This window comes from Leuciscus leuciscus (assembly GCF_965113295.1).
Source record: "Leuciscus leuciscus genome assembly, chromosome: 4".
Classification (NCBI taxonomy): Eukaryota; Metazoa; Chordata; class Actinopteri; order Cypriniformes; family Leuciscidae; genus Leuciscus; species Leuciscus leuciscus.
The window spans coordinates 1,353,386-1,374,927 of NC_138728.1; the positions used below are offsets into that span (position 1 = coordinate 1,353,386).

General features: G+C 40.3%; 1 protein-coding gene and 1 long non-coding RNA gene across 3 annotated transcripts in view; one reads left to right on the top strand and one right to left on the bottom strand.

The window, feature by feature from the left end:
* Positions 1–20,436, top strand: part of tulp4a (TUB like protein 4a) — a 32,745-nt gene extending 12,309 nt beyond the window's left edge. The window contains exons 6-14 of one of the 2 annotated variants that reach the window (XM_082166730.1): positions 3,582–3,689; positions 4,632–4,792; positions 5,163–5,387; positions 6,001–6,235; positions 6,641–6,785; positions 7,512–7,683; positions 7,791–7,884; positions 12,074–15,270; positions 15,642–20,436. In XM_082166730.1, coding sequence (XP_082022856.1) covers positions 3,582–3,689; positions 4,632–4,792; positions 5,163–5,387; positions 6,001–6,235; positions 6,641–6,785; positions 7,512–7,683; positions 7,791–7,884; positions 12,074–15,270; positions 15,642–15,758 — 4,454 coding nt within the window. In that variant the 3' untranslated portion in view covers positions 15,759–20,436. The remainder of the gene's footprint in view (positions 1–3,581; positions 3,690–4,631; positions 4,793–5,162; positions 5,388–6,000; positions 6,236–6,640; positions 6,786–7,511; positions 7,684–7,790; positions 7,885–12,073; positions 15,271–15,641) is intronic. The other variant, XM_082166731.1, reaches the window with a different exon arrangement.
* Positions 1–20,941, bottom strand: part of LOC309496747 — a 45,822-nt gene extending 24,881 nt beyond the window's left edge. Inside the window, exon 1 of the long non-coding RNA XR_014205213.1 lies at positions 17,146–20,941. This is a non-coding gene — a long non-coding RNA (uncharacterized lncRNA). The remainder of the gene's footprint in view (positions 1–17,145) is intronic.
* Between the last annotated feature and the right edge of the window lie 601 nt (positions 20,942–21,542).

Sequence of the window (21,542 nt, forward strand, 5' to 3'; positions counted from 1 at the left end):
GCATATTGATTTTGAGCTTATGTTGGGATTGTTAAAGTGCAGTCGAGGGGAGAGATGTACAATCGTACGGCCTCTTCTCATGACATGCGTTTATTACAAGCATATAAAACAAACCATTAGTGCAATAATGTTCTAGTCTTTACAGGCTGTAGTTTCCCCAGTAAATAATGCAGCTGTACAACTGGGGTTTTACTTTTATTAATAATTTAAAGTAGCTTTTAGTTTTATACATCAGTGCATCCCTAGTTAACAATAAAAACCCTATCTGGTGTTTCTTTAATGATCATTTTTCATTGTTTACTCAAAAAGAAAACATAAAAATCAACGGAAACAACTAGGAGTGTAACGGTTCACAAAATTCACGGTTCGGTTCGATACGATACACTTGTGTCACGGTTCGGTACGGTTCGGTTTGGTACGTTTTCCACAGGCTACAGCAAAAATAAATAAATGCCAGAGAAATTTCCTTGAATTAATTATTATTTTTTATTATTATTTTATTTAATGAAACCAACATCATAAAGTATGATTTTTTAATTTATTTTTTTGTTGCTTTTTTTACTGAGCAATAATGGAGCTATACTTGACTCTTCTTATGAGCATATAAAACAAAACAGCTCCTTGGACAAAATGAAATGTAATATTGTAGTAGTAGGCTAGTTATAAACACAGGTTTATTTTAGTTCAGATTAACATTTGAGGGCAGCAATTGTATTCATAATGTCAAAATAAAACAGACGTAATGTTACTTTAAAGCATTATAGCCCACTATTCCTGACAAACTTCCATACCTTGCAGTTAGTGTATGGAAGTAGAATAATGTCAAATGTTTTTGAAATAAAAAGCCTGTTGAATTGCACTACTTGAAAAAAAAATAGGCATTGCATTAACCATGCTTGCATTTTAATGCATTGTATTTTTAGTGCTTACATTTTTATGGGCTGAAATTCAACATGGTTGAATATTTAAGCTGTGAATATTTCAATTAAAAACATTTCAAACACCTTTTCATTATTCAAAATTCAATAATCCATATTCACCTTTCATATTTCACTTCCAAAATATTCAAACTGTTTAAAAATACAACCAATAATATTCAACAGGCAATTTTTGGTCCATTTTATTTCGCTTTGCAAATTCGCTTCCACAAATTCAGTGGTTCAAATTCGACAGTAAATTCAACATTGACGTCCAGGAACTGCAGGAAAAGCAGTAGATTGCCGAGCATACTCTCCATCTGCTGTTAGTCGACCTCACCATCAGATGGTGCAAAAGCGCTTGTTGTTGACGAAGACATTCATTCATAAAATGAAAATGATTATCTGTGTCAGTATATGCGGAAAAGATGATAAACACACAAAAGCTGTGTTTATGTTTCATTCAATAACTTCATTGTTACTTTCCCTGTGTATTCAACATGTCATCAGCTTTCTCTACCATGAACAGGATTATAATCGGTTTCCCTCAATACCTCATACTCAAGGATTTCCCTTCCGTTGATAGTGATATGAAAGACCAATCTTGCACCTTATTAGGGAAGTAGGCGGTAGGCTATTATATAGGCTACAGGCAAGAAGATGGACTTAACGCGCAAAGTTTCATGCTGAGCGTTTCGTGATATACTGGCATAAAATCAACACATACATACATATATATATATATATATATATATATATATATATATATAGTATGCATACGTGTATTGCATTAGCTTAAACTGTCACAGCACTTGCATATTGTCCTCCTTTAGTTTAACTGTAAATCGCTTTGGATAAAAGCTTCTGCTAAATGACTAAATTAAAAATTGGCTTGATATTGGACATTAGCACATTTAGGGACCGTCTCTAAAGTTGCATACAACATTGGCATACACGTTTCTAACTTCAATAGCAAACTTAAATTTATTTGAATAAATATCAAAAATCCAAAGGGTGCGCATTATGCCTGACACTACATGAACACTTTACAGTTGGTTTTATGACTGTAAGTCGTTCTATTCAAATGCTATCGGAGTTAGAAACGTGTATACCAAAGTCGTACACTTTAGTGACGGTCCCTAAATGTGCGAATGTCCAACATCAAGCCATCTGTATGCCAGTCTATCACTGGGAAACGCTCAGCATTAAGCTTTGCGCGTTATTCTGAGTCCATCTGCTTGCCTGCGAGTTTGGTCTTTTACATCACTGTAGTCCATTAAGCTACGTTAAGCGTTGTATATGTCCAGCAGGGGAATCCTTAAGTATTGAGGGAAACCCTAATAGCCTGCATGCAGCACATCACCACAATATAAAGTTAAGGCAACTAAACAACCAAGAGAAATATATGTCAACCTCAAAAATGTAACATTGGATCTGTATATCCGCATCGGGGAATAACATTATAATCTCGTTCACGGTAGAGAAAGATGCATGTAGGGTACACAGGAAAAGTAACCGTGAAGACACTGAATTTAACATAAAACAGCCGTCATAATAATCACAAATACACTTACATTGCTGTAAATGAGTTTTATGAATGAATGACTTGTTCTAACTGTTGCTGGTCTTCAACACGCGCTTTTGCACCATCTGATGGTGAGGTCGACTAACAGCAGATGGAGAGTATGCTCGGCAATCTACTGCTTTTCCTGCAGTTCCTGGACGTCAATGTTGAATTTACTGTCGAATTTGAACCACTGAATTTGTGGAAGCGAATTTGCAAAGCGAAATAAAATGGACCGAAAATTGCCTGTTGAATATTATTGGTTGTATTTTTAAACAGTTTGAATATTTTGGAAGTGAAATATGAAAGGTGAATATGGATTATTGAATTTTTAATAATGAAAAGGTGTTTGAAATGTTTTTAATTGAAATATTCACAGCTTAAATATTCAATCATGTTGAATTTCAGCCCATAAAAATGCAAGCATGGTTAATGCAATGCCTATTTTTTTTCAAGTAGTGCAATTCAACAGGCTTTTTATTTCAAAAACATTTGACATTATTCTACTTCCATATTAGTGTTACTACAGCAAATGTTGCTGATCTGTGGACACCGGCCAGTTCATTCATGGCACGATGTTTCTTCCTGGTTTCCACGTCAGCGCTGTTTGTATTTGTGAAATGTGCATGTTTCTCACTAGATCTCGCAGCGATGTTATTACTTCAGTGGCGAATTCAAAAATGCTTTCTTTACTGGTCTGGATCTCTTAGCGCTGTGTGGTATTGCTTTATCAGGCTCGCGCATAGGGCTCGCGAGTCCCGCTTCACAGGTCAACACTGATAAACGGTCCACACAAACACAATACGAGTAGCTCAGTTTCGTTCCTTACATTGCATTTGCCAGTTGATGTTGTGGTTGCGCCAGCCTCTATGAGCGCGCTTGCCACCCGCGACGCGCCTTCATTTGAAATAACGAAATTTTGGTCGGCAGAAGAAATGGTCCAACGAACCGTTCGGTACGTAATGCGTACCGAAAACCTCGTACCGAACGGTTCGATACGAATACGCGTATCGTTACACCCCTAGAAACAACCCCTAAAACCCTCTTTTCACAATAAAAATGTAAAAATCAACCCTTAAAATCACTGTTTTCCTCTGTAGTGCACAGTCTGAAGCCGGTGTTGACCGTCTGCTTCACGTCTGGAGACATCAGCTTGATGAGCAACTATGATGACCTTTCACCTACGCTGATACGCACTGGCCTCAAAGGTTCTTCTTTATACATTTCATCTGTTTATTTTGTCTTCTGTAGAGCTAGAGAATTTATATTTGATGAAGTTTGCATCATTGATTTAGTTATTTTACTCTAAGAGAACAGAATGATGTCTATTAAAATACAAATTGATTTGTTTTTAGCCTGGGGAAATCAATACAATCTAAACTAATCATTATTTGCTTTATCAATACACTGATGCCATGTATAAATATGTGAATGATCATTGTTACTTTGCTTTTTAAAGTGCCCCTATTGTGCTGTTTTAAAGGTTCCTACAGTATGTTTACATGCATCCAAGATCAAAAAACACTTTAATTTTCTAATAATATCTACTGCAGCATCACCTCATTTTCTCTCAGTGTCTGAAACGCTTCGTTCAGAGATTCAGTCTCTCTAAGCTCCGCCTCTCTGAGAGCTGCTCTGCTCTGATTGGTCAGAAAGCAAACGCTCATTATCATATCTGAATCTCAGCTCTTGATCACAGTGATACGAACAGTAACGATGGCGTGGGTTTTACCGTATCAATCTCAGAAAACAGCGTCTTCTCCACATGAACAACACGAACCAAACTCTTCCAGTCTCAGATACACTACAGTGTTTGAGGGCGGGGCTAAGAGACACTGCTCAGCCAATCAAGACCAGAGGCGGGGATTATGCAAATTAGCTACATGTGAGACTGGAATTATTGAGACTGAGACTGTGAGACTGAGACTGCTGATTCGTTTCAGCAGATCAGAATCGCTGCTTTCTTTTAGGAGACTTTATTTGATCTTTGAAACTTTGCAGAGCTTTTACATTCACAAACCGCACTGTATGAGAGATCATATCCACAAAAGCATAAAACGGGCACTTTAAATGTTTTTACTGATGATAAAATGATGTATAAAGTACTCTTTTCTATACAAAAGTAATGTGTTTGTGTGTGTGTGTGTCAGATGTGGTCGTGCAGTGGTGCTCTCAGGGCGACTTGCTGGCTGTTACTGGGATGGAGAGACTCATAATGACCTCTGACCCCTCCCAAGTGACCCGAAATGCCATTGTTAAGTTTTACAATGTTCGTGGTGAAAACATTTATTCACTGGAAACACCTGCTCAGGTGAGCGTTCGCTCATATAAACACAAACAATATAGTGGACCCTGTAATAAAGCATTTAAAAAAAATAAAAATAAAAATAATGTAATATTCTCTCTAAAATTGTTAGTAAATTTCACAAATAATTACCAAGAAACGGCAAGTAACGCATTGAATTAAACCTGAATGGGGCGGTTGTTTATGAATGAGTCATTGAATCTTTGACTCAACCGATTCATTCAAGAATGAGGCGGTTGTTTATGAATGAGTCATTGATTCTTTGACTCAACCGATTCATTCAAAATGCTGAATCATTCAGTAATGAAAACACGGTTGCTGTGAGATGCGTTATGATTCTGCTGCGATGCTCATGTGTTTCTGCTTGTGTATTCAGAGGCCGATCAGTACGCTGTGTTGGGGCCATCGAGACTCACGCCTGTTTCTGGCTTGTGGCCCGGCGCTGTACGTGCTCCGTGTCGAACACCGAGTCGCCAGCCTGCAGATGCTCTGCCAAAAGGCCATCGCCAGTGCGGTTCACGAGGAGAAGGACGTGGCCAAGCTCAGCATGCCCTCTCGCCTAAGCACATACGTGTCTTCTGCCTTCGCTCCCACCGTTAAGGTACAAACTTAAGATCCCCTGCACTTTACAGACTCAGCTCAGTTTCTGCACCGCAAACAATGCTTTCTTACTTAGTATTTTTGTATTGTTTCCAGTGCAAATATCAAAAAATAATAAGATATTATGTCCTGTTTTCCAGGGGAATTAATCAAAATTAAGTGAGTTGATGCTTAAAAAAAGCAAAAATATCTGCCAATGGGGTCAGAAAAATTATCTTTAATTCAAACAGGAACAAGATTATTTGTCTGACCCCATTGGCAGATCATTTTGCTTGTTTTAAGGTTGTGTAGTATATTCTGTATTTCAAGGACATGTGCAATAATATTTTAGGTCACACTTTATTTGGTAACACTTTATTTGACAGTGTCCTTGTTACATATGTTACATTTACTTACCATAGTAATAACAGTAAATTATGCATAATTACATGCAACTAACCCTCAACCAAACCCTAGTCCTACCCTAACCCTATAGTAAGTACATGTAGTTAATTATTATTACACAGTTATAAAGTTATTTTTGGTTTATCACTTAATTTCAAGGAATATCCTTAACAATTGCTTCCCATTCTTCCATCTGTGTTTGTTTTTCTGGCACGCTTTCCTCCCTTTAGCCTCCCATCCCAGATCCCAACAACATGCGAGACTTTGTTAGTTATCCAACGACAGGTAACGAGCGTTTGCACTGCACCATGAAGCGCACCGAGGACAACCCTGAGGTCGGCGGCCCATGCTACACTCTATATCTGGAGTATCTAGGAGGGCTTGTTCCTATTCTCAAAGGCCGGAGGATTAGCAAACTTCGCCCTGAATTTGTCATCATGGACCCAAAGACCGATGGGAAAACAGGTTGGTTTATACAAGTACATGTGGTTGGTTTTGACCAACTGTACCAAAATACTCCTTTTTATTTACAAGACATGTGGAATTTTTATACTTACTAATGAGTATAAATACATAAATGGTTAGGTTAGGGTTATAGGGGTGGTGGCGCAATGGATAAGACACATGCCTTTGGCGTGAGAGACCCGGGTTCGAATCCACTGTGAGACACCAATGTGTCCCTGAGCAAGACACTTAACCCCTAGTTGCTCCAGAGGCGTGCGACCTCTGACATATATAGCAATTGTAAGTCGCTTTGTATAAAAGCGTCAGCTAAATGAATAAATGTAAATGTAAATAAATGTGATATTTAAATCAGGAGAAAATAAACTGTACTGGTTCTTGTTCCTCAAATGGTTTCTTTTATCACAGATGAAGTCTATGGCAACAACTTCATCCCCTCCATGATTGACAGCTGCAATTGCTCAGATTCGAGTGACATTGAGCTCAATGATGATTGGGTTGGAAAGAAATCACCAAAGATCTCCAGAGGGAGCAAGTCTCCCAAACTTCCCAGGTAATGCATGTAATTTAGATCTGTGAGACTGTTAGACTGTATTGCTTTTCTTAAAGTCCCCCTGTAGTCCATCATTTTATCCTTTAAAACTCATCTTTGATCAGCAAAATGACATATTTAGTCTTCATGACTTAAAATATCTTGAATGTAACTCGACACCCTCGCCTCATTTAGTATATGCGGATCTATGAATATGCAAATGAGCCCCGCCTCCACTCACACACTCAGCTCAGAGATCCACTGGTTGACGATCACACGTTGATCTGATTGGTTACAAGGTAGTTTGTGACGTCAGAAACACCAGCGATTTCAAAGCCTGTTTTTGAGACTGTCTTTGGTTCACTGCAGTTTTAAGGAGAAAATACTCAGCAATGGTGTCGACTTATGAATTTACACATGGTTTGACTAAAAGCACATTAAAAACACCACATAGACACATAAACAACATTAAAAGCTGGATTTTCACCACAGGGCGACTTTAACTTGTATAAGTAGAATATCTGTATTGCACTTGATTGATACTTGATATGGCTAAAGCATTGATACAATGTAACTTGTAACAATAAATGCATCCCGCTTTCCTAAAATACAGTTTATCTTAGTAGCATGAAACTTCAGAAGTGCATAAGATTTGAGGATCCACATGATTTGTCAATGCACTGTTGCACTGCATGCTGCTACAAACTCACCTTGAACTCTTCTCTTCGTTTGCTACCTTCTCTGTAGAGACTTAGTGTGTCCCTTTACCAACAGGATAAACATAGATCCCCGTAAGTCCCCCAAGATCTCCCGAACCACGCAGGAAATATCCCGATCGCCACGTTTACCCATTCGCAAGCCCTCCATTGGCTCTCCAAGTTTGACTCGGCGAGAGTTCCCCCTAGATGACATCACACAGGTACTGCATTTTCTTTTAGTTATACACCACATTTTGTAAAAACATCTCTATATGCATCAGCGCACGGAATGTTTCCCTCTTAATATTTATGTCTCCTTGCTTTGCAGCACAATTATCTCGCGCAAGTTACGTCTAACATATGGGGGACAAAGTTCAAGATTGTGGGGCTTGCAGCGTTTTTGCCTGCAAATCTTGGTGCAGGTATTGTATTTTTTTTCAGTGATATGAACCACATGATATGATGTTAATAGGGGTGTAACAATATATCGTGTCACACTATATCGCAATACAAAACTGCGACAATATGTATGGTGGATAGTTCACCCAAAATGAAAATTTGTGTTCTACAGTACTACATTAAACTACTATATAGTCGCTGGCGGGCGGAATTCTCGTATCTCCAAAACCATTATTTTTCAGGAAATTAAAAAAAGGCATATTTTTTTAGTTATTAAACATTGTATCGTTAAAGTTGGTATTATACCTTATATTGCTATCATAAACTGTTGTGTACCAACATTAACGCAACATTTCTCCCAAATCATGTTTAATCTGAGATACGAGGTTACGCTGTCATTGATTAGAATGGTACGGACACAGACGTCGCTGCTGCCAGCAGTGTTCATCACAGTCGGCGGTCGCGTTGAGCCTTCTGACAAGAGAAAAGGCTTCAATAGTTAACCAAAGCTAACGACTGTGGTTACATACATCTTCCTAAACTCCATTTTAAAGGTTTAAGAGCTATAAGTGAAGCAGAACAAAAAACGATGATAATAATAATAATAATAATAATAGGTGGAAATTAGCCTAATCTGCACGCAAACTTACCTTCATGGCTCACGGGCTTCCTTCTGCACCGAAGCATTACAGCTATCCATTTTTAACAAAACAGGCCTGCTCAAATGTATCTAACCTAACTATTTTCACTCGTTATTGTCTAAAAACAGACAGAGTTATCCAAAGATAGGCTTACTTGGCGCCAGTAGACAGACCTTTTTTCTCCCATAAATAAAACCTGCTACTTGGGGTATTTTACATGCACAGTGCCAACTTCGAGTCAGTTAAATAATAATAAAAACAATAATTTAATGCTGGTATCCAAAATATTTAATTCAATTCAAGTATTATATTAGATACATTTTAAAACTTAAATGCGCACGTATAATAAGCCTAGTAATAAGTAGACATTTAAAATACATCAATAACTGATATCATAATTGAACACAGATAAAATCAGAGTTAAGGCTTGCTTTACTTGTTGCTCGACGAGGGTTTCTTAATCGTTGCGACTTTCAATCCTGAGGAGACAAAATGCCGCGGAGGCTCCCGCCGCGGAGTGAAGAAGAGCTGGAGTTACGAGGATTCTCTGACAGTTGAAGTGTCCAATGGAGTTAAGAGATTTGCTTTCAAGCTATTTTCAACACTTTAGATTGGTTAATAATTTGTAAAATAACAGAACCATGTGGGGACTGACCAATAGCATCGATTTGTGAAAAAATCTGAAATTGACCAAATTTGGACATACAAGGTTTCCGCCTGACAGTGACGATATATAATGTATAATAATGCATATTTGTGGGTCCTGATAATGTCAAATGTCTGACATTACCAGTAAAAAGTGGCTTACACCAGTGATGCGCGGGTTGATCCGAAATGAGCGGGTGCCTGCGGTCACCCGATATTCGGGTCGCGGTCGGTCGGGTCGTTTGAAATAAAGATGCCAATTAAACCTTTGTATTTTATATAGTACTAGAGAGCATATGAGCGGAGTGGAGCGGTGATAATCTCCCCTGCTCAAAGTAGAGACCTGCACTCCCGCGGGAGTCCCGCGGGACCCGACGCAAAACAGAGCGGCGCGGGACAAATTTTGAAAGGTCATTGCGGGAGCGGGCGGGATGATGAAGGTGCACTTGCGGGTGCGGGCGGGGGGGATGATACGCTGCACTCCCGCAAATGAAATATGAGTGTAAAGTAAAATATGATTAAAGTAGCGTACATAATTTGTAGTTGTGAGGGAGATTCTGTTTGGCAGCAATAAAAACGTTTTAAGCAGCCTAAACTTGGATGTTGTCGTTTGGGGTAGGGCGGGGCCTAATCTCACGCACACTTGTTTAGAGACAATTCCTTCCCGCTGCTCCGTGTTCGAATTCGAAAGCTTCAAGTTCAAAATAGACAGCATGGACGAGGAAAAGAGCACCTCTAGTGCTTCAGATATAGGCCTAAGCGCTTCAGATGTAAGCACTTCTCTAAAGAAAGGCACATTTACTACAAAAAAAAATATCACGAAACCTCAAATCAGACATTTGGCAGTCTTTTTCGGTTGTGCATGATGGAGAGGGGAATCAACTACCTTTTGCCTGCTGCGATAAATGCTAAAAGGTGTTAACATACAACGGACACAAATCGTATTTTTTTCCAAGACCTATCGTGAGACAGAAAGTGAACATACATCCTGCCTGCCGTCTTGCGGGCATTTGCGGGCGGGAGCGGGACATAATATCACAGATGCGGGCGGGAGCGGGACTAAAAATGACAAATCTTTGCGGGAGCGGGACTGAAAATTGTGTCCCGCGCAGGTCTCTAGCTCAAAGCTACATCAGGCCGCTCCGCTCATTATCGCTCAGCGCTCAACGCAGTTTGCTCCGCGCTCCACTCAAATCGCCCCCCGCTCGCTCCAAAAAGGAAAAAAAAATCTACATGTATATCACTGTTAGCTTAGACCACAGCCTTACCTCCTAAACAACTAATGAGCAACTACAACATTTTTCAAATAGAAATTTATTTCAAATGACAAATTAGGCCTATGTAAGACGGAATATAGCCTACACAAAGTCCTGTAAAATTAAACGAATAAATGGGCCTAATAATATAAATAACAATTATATAAACAAAAATATAGGCTACATAAAAAATGTAAAAGTAAATTTACTATTAGGCCAGAATTTTGATAAGTTAACTTTTGCGCAACGCGCACGATTAAAATTGAAATGGTCTTATATCCATTGTACACACAAACTGCTGTAAAATAAAACGAATAAATGGGCCTAATAATATAAATAAAATTTAAATAAACAAAAATATAAAAAAAATACATAAACGTTTTAAAAGTAGGCTAAATTAACTATTAGGCCAACATTCTTATAACTGAACTTTTGCGCATCGCGCAGGATTAAAATTTAAATGGGCTTGTATCAATTTGAATATTATGCTATATTTAATTTACACTTTGTTACAAGTTACCGTATTCAATTTGCTAACCTTTTGCTTTCTTCCCAGCGTGTTCACATAGCACACTGCATGTTTTCAAGAGATGTGTCTTTTTAGATTACAAAATGAGTCTTTACTGACTGAAACGATGTCTCCACATTCGTTTTCTTCTACCACATTATAGTTAGTTTTATATTATAGTACACCTGTATGACTTCTTATTTTCCTTTTCGAAGTAGCCTACTTTTTGAACTCCATTATTGAGCCGAGTTTTGACTGAAAATAGAATCCATCTTGCAGTCATCAACAGTAGACTGAGCATGCTTCAGAATCGTGGTGTGCGCGGAGCGAAATTGGAGCGGGAAATAGGGCGACGCTCTATCCTTTTAAAAATGCCGCTCTGCGCTCTGTCCAAGATCCGCCCGCTCGCTCCCGCTCCACTCTGCTCACATGCAATTTTCTATGAAATACATAGGCCTACACTTTATTGGCTGAATAACTGGCGCGAAGATGACGCACGAGCTCAGTCTGCAGGTAGAGATGGAGGCGGCAAGAGAAAAGGTGAAGACTGGGGAGTGGAAGCTCCGCAAATACACAAACAGAAAGAGCAAAGTGTGGGAGACATTTTTGCCTGAAAGATGATGACCAAAGTGCTGGCTTTGTCATGTGTACTTCTTGCTATGCATTTACTACTTTTAAAAAATGCGGGTCGGGTACAATATTTTCTTCTTTTTTTTTGCGGTCCGAGGGTTACCGGCGGGTTAGTTGAAAACGTCGGTCGGGTGCGGGTTGTTTATACATTGACCCGCGCATCACTGGCTTACACATTATTTTAAATATATCTAGTCAGTGACAGAGTGAAAGCATATTCGCCTAAAATAATTCTGTATTTTCAGCTTCATAATCATGAATACTGTTATTCTGGTGTCTCTATTGTCCTGTGCTTTGGGTTTCCAGCACCAAGTCCAAGACTATTCAATTCCACCCCCAAATTTAGCATTTTAATCAACAGTACATTTTTTTATTAACCTTTTATCATACGTCTTGCAGTATCGTAATAATATCGTATCGTGATATGTATCGAATCGTGAAATGAGGGTATCGTTACACCCCTAGTGGTTATACAAAATGTATTTATACATCCCACTTTGCCTAATTTAATATATATTTCCCGTCTTACTAGTTATCTACAAGACTAGTTTGCTTCACCTCCAGCCCAGACAGATGACCATATACCTCCCTGAGGTGAGGAAGATCTCAGTGGAATACATTAACCTACCTATGTTCAGTCCTAATGTCTTCAGTGAGGATGAGGATGACCTGCCGGTCACGGGAGCATCAGGAATCACTGATGATAATCCAACTTGCACTGTCAACATACCCATTGCCCCCATACACAGCCCTGCCCAAGCCATGTCCCCAACACAAAGCATCGGCCTAGTCCAATCCCTACTAGCCAATCAAAACGTCCAGTTGGATGTATTATCCAATCCGACTTCAACTGTGGCACCGCCTGGAGTCTCGGACCAAGGACAGCAGCAGGATAATGTGCTCACGGCACAATATACCGTTCCTGCAAGGTATTCCAGTCCTGGACAGGTAATATTTGGAGGAATGGATGTTGGTCGGCTTTTAGTAGTGCAATCCCAACAACAACAACAGCAGCAATCACAGCAACAACAACAACAACATCAGTTGCAACAACATTATCAACAACAGCAGCTACAGCAACAGCTTCAACAATATCAACTGCAGCAACAACAGTTATTGCAGCATCAGCACATGCAACAGCAGCAACAGCAACACATGCAACAGCAAATCCAACAGATGCAGCAGCAACAGCAAATGCAGCAACAGCTTCAGCATCAGATCCAACAGCAACACATGCAGATGCAACTTCAGCTACAGCACCAGCAAATGCAGCAGCAGTTGCAGCAGCAGCATCATCAGATCCAAATCCCCGTCCCAGCTTTGCCCTCAGGTCAACCATCATGCCCAGTCATTCAGCTTCCCCAAACTACAATACAAGTCGCTCCCCCTTCAGCAGAGCACAGTACAGAGCGGGTGGAGCATGAGCTCCTGCTTAAAATCAAAACGACTCGTTCTGCGCCACAACTGGCTGAGGGTGACGCGGTGGTTTTTACCGCCCCTCTTGAGATTAGCAAAATGAACCCGCCTCCTCCTTACCCCGGCACGGTTTCAGCCGCGTCTTCTACAAATTCCACCTCATCGGGGAGCAACACTAGCACTCAATCCTCAGGGGACGTTTGTCAAAAGAAAGGGGATCTGACTCTGTATCCAACTGGTGCACAAGCAACTCAGTACCAAACCCCATTGGGCTACGAGCGCATCACCACGTTTGACAGCAGTGGAAATGTGGAGGAGGTGTGCCGTCCGCGCACGAGGCTAGTTTGCAACCAGAATGTTTACACGCTTCAGGGCCCGGGAAGCTCTGCAACCCTCAGGGTCTCGTCATCTTCCTCTACCGTTGACGGGAAGAAGGTGCAAATGCCCTACGCCTCAGCCACGTTAAACCGTCTCACTGTGCCCAGGTACTCTATACCAAGTGGAGACCCGCCTCCTTACCCTGACTCAGCCAATCAGGTTGGAGGAGGGCGTAACCCTGGCCAGAGATTGGACAGCAGTTTGATTCATGCTACCTTGAGGCGAAACAGTCGGGAAGCTGCACTAAAGGTTTCCCAGATGCTTGATCCCCAGAGGACTCTTCCCTCCAAGGCTAAAGCTAACACCTTGTCAGCTTCGTACCAGCCGAGAGGACCGACGGCTCTTTATACGTGCAGTCAGTGCAGTAGTAATAATGGGATTAGCAGTGCGGCTTCCAGCAGTGGGAGTAATGGAATAGCCGGTGGGACAATCATTAGACAAGATTTCCCACCGTCAGGGGGGGGTGCACCTCACAGCACTGTTATAGTGCACTCAAACAGTGCCTCGCCTTTGCCTTCCCAGTCCTCCTACAACTTGCTCAGTATCGATGGAACCGGTGGCGGTGGAAACCGAGACAGAACTGAGTACATCAACTCCGCCTTTACAGAGGACGAGTCACTGAATCAGTCTCTAAGGCAAATGGCTCTTAACACAGAGGTAGTGAGTTTGACAGTCAAACGGCCGCCTCCGTATCAATGGGATCCATCCGCTACTGAAGAGATCTGGGTTCCTCAAGAGCGTACCACGACTCTTCCCACTTCTGGAGTCCCTCCTGCTTCCCACAAACCTCCTCCGCTCGTTCTCAGCCCCGCACAACATCTGGATGTTTCCCGACTCCCGTTTGTCCTCTCGCCCAAGTCTCCGACAAGTCCTAATGTCACAACTTTCCAGCAAGCAGGAGCGTATCAGATTGCATTGCCCTATCCAACAAGTGCTGGCTATAACGGTCCCCCGTTAGCTTCTCCACGCCCACAATCTCCTAAAGAGTTGGTCACTCCTCTTCCCTTTTCCCAGCAAGATCAAGCTATGGTCTTGCCACCGGGTTATCCACCAAATTTGCCTAACCTTGCTTGCTTCCCACCAATGTACCCTGGGACGACGTCTTGTTCTAGTTTACCGGTGACTCCCATTTCTCTTCATCCATGGGGTTCTTATAATCCCTGTCCACCTTTGCCAAGTCCTCAAGGTCCTGCTCCTTCCCTTCCACCAAAGACTTCCCATATGTTGGATAAACCTGTTCTTTCTCCTCCTCCTCAACCACCTCCTCTCTCTTCACCACCTCCAGATCTCCAAAATGTGGTCAGTCCACCGGAAGCTATTGCTGAAGCCGGGGAAGGCTTTCAAGAAGTGCTTTCGCTCAACGAAAGCCCGGTTCCTCAAAGAGCGGATCGGTTTGGGAAGAAGAACCGAAAGCGGTTGGAAAACAGTCGGACAGATGAAGCCAACGTTCCCGCGATCACAGAAGGAGGAGGAAACAAGTCTAAGAAAGAGGGTCGTGCCCTTGGTGACTTCAACTCGCTCATCTCGAGTCCGAGATTAGGTGGACGAGACAAGAAGAAACCAAAAGGCCAGAAAGAGCAGCTGAAAGCCAAAAAGCTAAGCAAGGCCACAACGAACGAGTTCCAGGACAGTTCGGAAAGCGAACCGGAGCTTTTCATCAGCGGAGACGAGCTGATGAACCAGAGCCAGAGCGGGAAAAAGAGCTGGAAAACAAAAAGAAACTTGCGTGCGGGAGGATGCGAGCTGGACGAAGTCAAATGTCGAAAGGCTAACGAGAAGGAGGACCGTGGCCTCGGGAGCCAGGGGTTCGTCTACATCATGGCGAACAAACAGCCTCTGTGGAACGAAGCCACGCAGGTTTACCAACTGGACTTCGGAGGAAGAGTCACGCAGGAGTCGGCGAAGAACTTCCAGATCGAGCTCGAGGGGAGACAGGTACACAAGACATATATCGCAGGGCTCGACATTAACGCTTGTCCGATTGTCCAATCCACGAGTAGATTTATTTTTTGAACGGGCAAGTTAAAGAGAATTTGACTAAAGTGGATAAACTGAGAGAAATATTGAAGCTCTCTGAATAAATGTTGGTTTGACTGTAATCTAATTGAATTCATTGATCAAATTTGAGAATTTAACATAACGGATATAGCATCCTATTGTGTCCGGACGAGCAACGTTTCTACTCTGACAAATGAACGACCGATTTACTCGTCTGAAGGACCAGGCTTAATGTCGAGCCCTGAACTGCCTTTTACACAAGCTTCAGAAGCGGTTTGCTAACTCCTAGCCTTTTCTGCTCCGTCCAGGTGATGCAGTTCGGAAGGATCGACGGGAACGCGTACATACTGGACTTTCAGTATCCCTTCTCAGCTGTGCAAGCTTTCGCTGTAGCGCTTGCTAATGTCACCCAGCGCCTCAAGTGACCGACTGGGCATGAACATTTCAGCCAACAATACCATTTATTTCTTTTGCTCTCTAGTTTTGTTTGTTTTTTCCCAGTTTAAGATGCAGTACTAATACTTGAAAATTACATCTGGGAAGTAATTGCCACATTTTCCAAGTGTTAGCGGTACTACTGGGCACTGAAATCAATTGCTGTACAACATACTGTCATTTACTAATTTTTGTTTTGTTTTTTTGTTGTTGTTGTTTTTTGCATAAGATACTAATGTTTGTCAAACTCTGAGGAGCTCATATCTAAACTCACTTCCAGGGACTTTGCCCTTGGAGTTCAATTGCTAGCATCTGATTTAGATGCTTTTTGGCTTGCAGTCATAAAATGCATTTTATTAACAAATAGTAAGACTGAATATCCAGTCTTGTAGCTGAACTCTGTTAGGACGGACTTGCTTTGGCAGAAAACCCTGAATAAGCTCAACGGTCAAACCATTGATGCTGGTCATTAGCACTCTAGATGTTTTTTTGTGAATAATTCCTCTTGAATGTGTTTTTTTTTGTTAATTAGTTCATCCACACTTTTTTTTATTTGTACTGCCCTGCATGTCATTTTATATTTGACTTTTTTTTTTCTTTTCTTTTTTACCGTCTTGTTTATTCTTCCTGATTATGCATATCTTTCCTACTATAGGTGGGTAAGATGTGCCAATCAGAGCTCAGCTCACATCCCAAAACAAAGTGACTGCCCCCTGCTGACGCTTCTGTGAAGTGATTTTGTGTAATGGCTCTCAAAGCCACATTTACTCCACCTCGACATGTGCAAACAAACAAGCAACAGGAGATATTTTTCTACCGTCTTACAACAACGTCACTTCATATCTAATTTTAATTTTTTTTCGTGCGACACGTTTTCTTATCTATGGAGGCTTGTTTCCGCCACAGAATAAAACATTTTAAAAGGTAATTGCGACGTTTACATCTCGCAATTCTGACTTTATTTATCAGAATTGCGAGATATAAAGTCAGAATTGCGTGAAACAGTCTTATAAAGTCAGAATTCTGACTTTTTCTCGCAATCGCGACTTTAAATCACGCAATTCTGACTTTATAACACATAATTGCGAGTTTATATCACAATATCTGACATATTTTCTCACAATTGTGAGATATAAAGTCCAATTCTAAGGAAAAGTAAAAAGTAAATTTTTTTTTACCTCAGAATAGTTTATATCTCACAATTCTGACTTTATAACACGCAATTGCGACTTTATATCATGCAATTCTGACTTTATATCTCACAATTGCGTATTATAAAGTCAGAATTGCGAGATATAAACATATAATTCTGAGAAAAAAAGTCTGAATTTCAAGTATATTTCTTGCAGTTGCGAGTTTATATCTCATAATTCTGACTTAATAACACAATTCTGACTTTATATCACGCAATTCTGACTTTATAACCTGCAATTGCGACTTTATATCACGTAATTCTGAGATAAAAATTCCGAATTGTGAGATTAAAAAGTCGCTATTACCTTTTTTATTTGTCACTCTGTGGCGGAAACGAGCTTCCGTACGCATCAGTGCTAAGATTATCACAGTGTTAGATACAAACCTTGTAGTGCGATTAGAAATTCAGCAGTAGGTTTGAGGAACAGCAATGAGAAGTCTATCATTCAGTACTGCAGGATTCATGCAAGATTATGAGTATAGGGAGATGCTTGATGCTTGATTTGACTGACAAGCAGGTGATCAAGAATAGACGAGTCCCGGACGAGAGCGAGTTCAATGGGCCGGTCATTACATTTCAACCGTTAGTGGATCAGTCAGTGTTTGTGAGAGAGTTAGTCAGTGTTTGTTACAGCATAAACACACTGTATTTGCACGTGTCTTCTTGTAACGAGTGGTTTTTGGGGTTAATGTGGTGATTTATTTCGGCCTGGATTCCTTTCCCGATGGTGAAGTGAGAATTAGTTTGTGTTGAGTTTATTTATTTATTTATGTCTTGTTTGTTTAATTGTGCAATATTGTCACGACTAATGCTTTCTTTACACCGTTGGACTCGTCAAGACGGCAGTTCATGATAAACACGTGCCGTTTAATACACCTTTTGTAAGTGTGTGGACATTATTTATGTATAAAGGACTCTTCAGCTTGGTGTTGTGTGTGTGTGTGTGTGTGTGTGTGTGTGTGTGTGTGTGTGTGGTGGGGGGGATGGCGGTGGGTTTCGGTGTAATTGCTCCTACGGTTTGAAGGTGATTGTGGTTAAAGGTGTAGCTTGTAGTGAAGTGACCTTGGATGGGTTTGTTACGTGTGTTTTTGTGATCAAATCCAGATCAGCACAACCTTTCCAGTGAGAGAGATGCTATTAAACCCTCATCCTTCCCTCGGGTCATTTTTTTAAATAAAATTAAAATTGAGTGTTCATCAGAGGTGTCCAAGACCACAGGACTCTTGTCGTTTTGAACCACGAGTACACACAACATTTTTTGTGGTCGAAATATAAAAAAGTAACACATCCTTCTATCGCGGGTCAATTTGACCCCCATAGGAATGAATGGAATCCGAGGAATGCTTCAGTTCACATAGAAAAACCCGAAAATGCTCAAAATTCAAACTAAAAATGCTAAAACTTTACCAAAAAATTATTTAGTTAATGTCTACATGTGTATCTGAATGCACACTTAAGTCATCTGACTTTAGGACCCAGCGGAACAGCTCTTTTGCTCCATATAGACCTATAAGGCCACCTAGAGAGTCATGAAATATCATCTTATATTTGGCAAAGACACCCAATGTAAGATATTTTGAGCTGAATTTGAGGAATGTGCTTAAATTACTATTTATTTATTGATCAAACCTTGCAATTTAAAAGTAAAAAAAAAAAAAAAAACACCTTCCAAAAATTGCATTAAAAAGTATTATCAAAATTAATAAAATAAGCTTTCTGAAAAAAAAAATAATTTAGTATAATTTTAGGGTTCGGCTCATTTTGACCCCCATAGGAATTAATGGAATGCGGGGAATGCTTCAGTACACATAGAAAAACCCCAAAATGCTCAAAATTCTAACTAAAAATGCTAAAACTTTACCAAAAAAAATGATTTTATAATGTCTACATGTGTATCTGAATGCACACTGAAGAGAAATGACTTTAGGACCCAGAGGAACAGCTCATATGGAGCTATAAGGCCATCTCTGAGCGTCTACGGAGAGCCTGGCCACTCCTATTGTACTGAATTGTTGTTGTAGTTCCACCAGAGTTCCACTGGGGGCGATCGCCCATGAGTGCAAAATGAATGGGAGTCTATGGAGCTAGATGGCTAAATTTGTCTCTTTCACCCGAATGCCGTAGAGAAATCTCAGATTTGATTGTAGGTTTTGCGAGTTCAACATGGGTTATAGGTCGAAAGTTGAATGAACGAGCACTTGTGTCCTTTCGATTTCTTACAGGTTGAATTGTTGTTGCCCATGACACGCTAGCATTCTGCTAATGAACGCTGATTGGTTAGTGGATTTTGAGGTGTATAGCTCCATAGACCTCCATTCATCCTGCACTCGTCCTGTGAGCGCCCTCATGTGGAGCCAGAGTGGAACTGCAACCAATTCAGAAGCCGGAAGTTTACTGAGAGTGGAACTTCTTCTCCCCTTATTAGACATTCTCTGGCCATCTAGAGTCATGAAATATCATGTTATATTATGTTTTTCCCACTAGAGGTCGGCAAAGTCACCCAATGTAAGATATTTAGATCTGAATTAAAAGGATTATGCATGAAATTGAGTAATTTTGAATTTAAGTTGAAAGAATGTGAGAAAGTGCTTAAATTACGATTTATTTATTGATCAAATCTAGTAATTTAAAGGTAAAAAAAAAAAAAAAAATCGTCCAAAAATTGCATTAAAAAATATTATCAAAATGAAATAAAATTGCATTAAAAAATATTATCAAAATGAAATAAAATAAAAAATCCGGAAAAAAAAATAAAATAATTAAGTATAATTTTCGGGTCATTTTGACCCGCGAGGGAAAGACGAGGGTTAAACTGTTACGTCACATTCTCCATTCCCCCATGTGTGTCTCTATCACGTACTGATTTGATTGATGGGCTTTATTGTACAATTATGTGCTCGTGTTCGTAGGAATAGGTCAAAAAGATGCTTTGCAGATGAAGGACAAACTGACTGAATGTGTGCAGTGAACGGCATGCTGGGTAAATGGCGTTACCATGGAGAATGACTTGTATTTTGAAGTATGGTGAGCATGGATTGGCTTTGGGATTGAAGACGCACGTCACAGTTCGTTATTATTGCATCACATTCGCGTTTGCTGAAATGTGTGTGTCCATTCTGTCTGAAATAAATGAAACGCACCCATGATGCCGTGTGGTTTTGAGGTGAAAGTCTCGTGTGGACTCGTTTCAGATGTTTTCGGAAGTGTCTTTCTCTGTTTATTTGCTCTATATATATATATATATATATATATATATACTGTATATTTGGGGGATCCCTTGCTTTGCTAATTCCCCTCTTTTCTGACTCTTCTTTTGTAATCAGACTCTGGGTTTGGGGTTAGGCGTGACTAACTTGAAGCCTATATGCACTAGGGTTTGCATTGTACTGTAATGAACAGTTTTGTTGTTCCTCAGAAGCTGAATTGTGTCCTCTTGTCAGTGTGTAGCCCAATAAAGTGTACAGGTTGAATTATCTCTCCTCCATCACTGAGTTCATGAGCATTCACACACTCACAGTGTTTCAGCAGTAGAGTTGTGCATGCCTTTCATAATGCTGAAACATGATTTTAATATGAAGTAAATAGCTTTTATATTCTTAGTTATGGTAATTGGGGGGGGATTTTTATTTTTATTTGCATTTCCGTTTTACTTTTAGTTAGTTAGGGTTTTTATTTATTTCCAGTTAATAATTTTAGAACTTATTTCAGTTTTATTGCCAGCATTTCTCATTTTTTCCACTTGTTTATATTTTATCACTCTCTGCATTTTGCAGTCGATATTTTTGGTATAATTTAGACTAAAATTATGCAATCAAATAAGCAAAACAGTATAAACTCAAGCCACCATATTCAAGAATATATTTACTCAAATTTATAGAATTATGCCTTTTATATTGGGTTTCTGGATCTTAATATCTATTTTTATGCTTGTGTGTGTGTATATATATAAATTATATAAACAAATGTATGTTAGATGAGATTAATTGATTTGACAACACTTATATTATTCACACTCACTGCACACACTCACTTTCACTGCACACACTCACTTTTACACACACTTTCACACACTCACTCGCTCACACACACTCTTTCACACACACACACACACACACACTCACTCACTCACACACACACACACACACACTTTCACTCACACACACTCACACTTTTACACACACTCTTACACACACACACTCGCTCACACACACTCTTTCACACACTCTTACACACACACTCACACTTTTACACACTCACTCGCTCACACACACACACTTTCACTCACACACACTCTTACACACTCTCACTCACACACTCACTTGCTCACACACATACACTCTTTTACACACTCTTTCACACACTCACTCACACACACACACACACACAGACACACACTCTTTTACACACTCTTTCACACACTCACTCACTCACACACTCACTCGCTCGCTCACACACACACTTTCACTCACACTCACAGACACTCACTCACACACACACACACTCTTTTACACACTCTTTCACACACTCACTCACACAGACACACTCTTTTACACACTCTTTCACACACTCACTCACACAC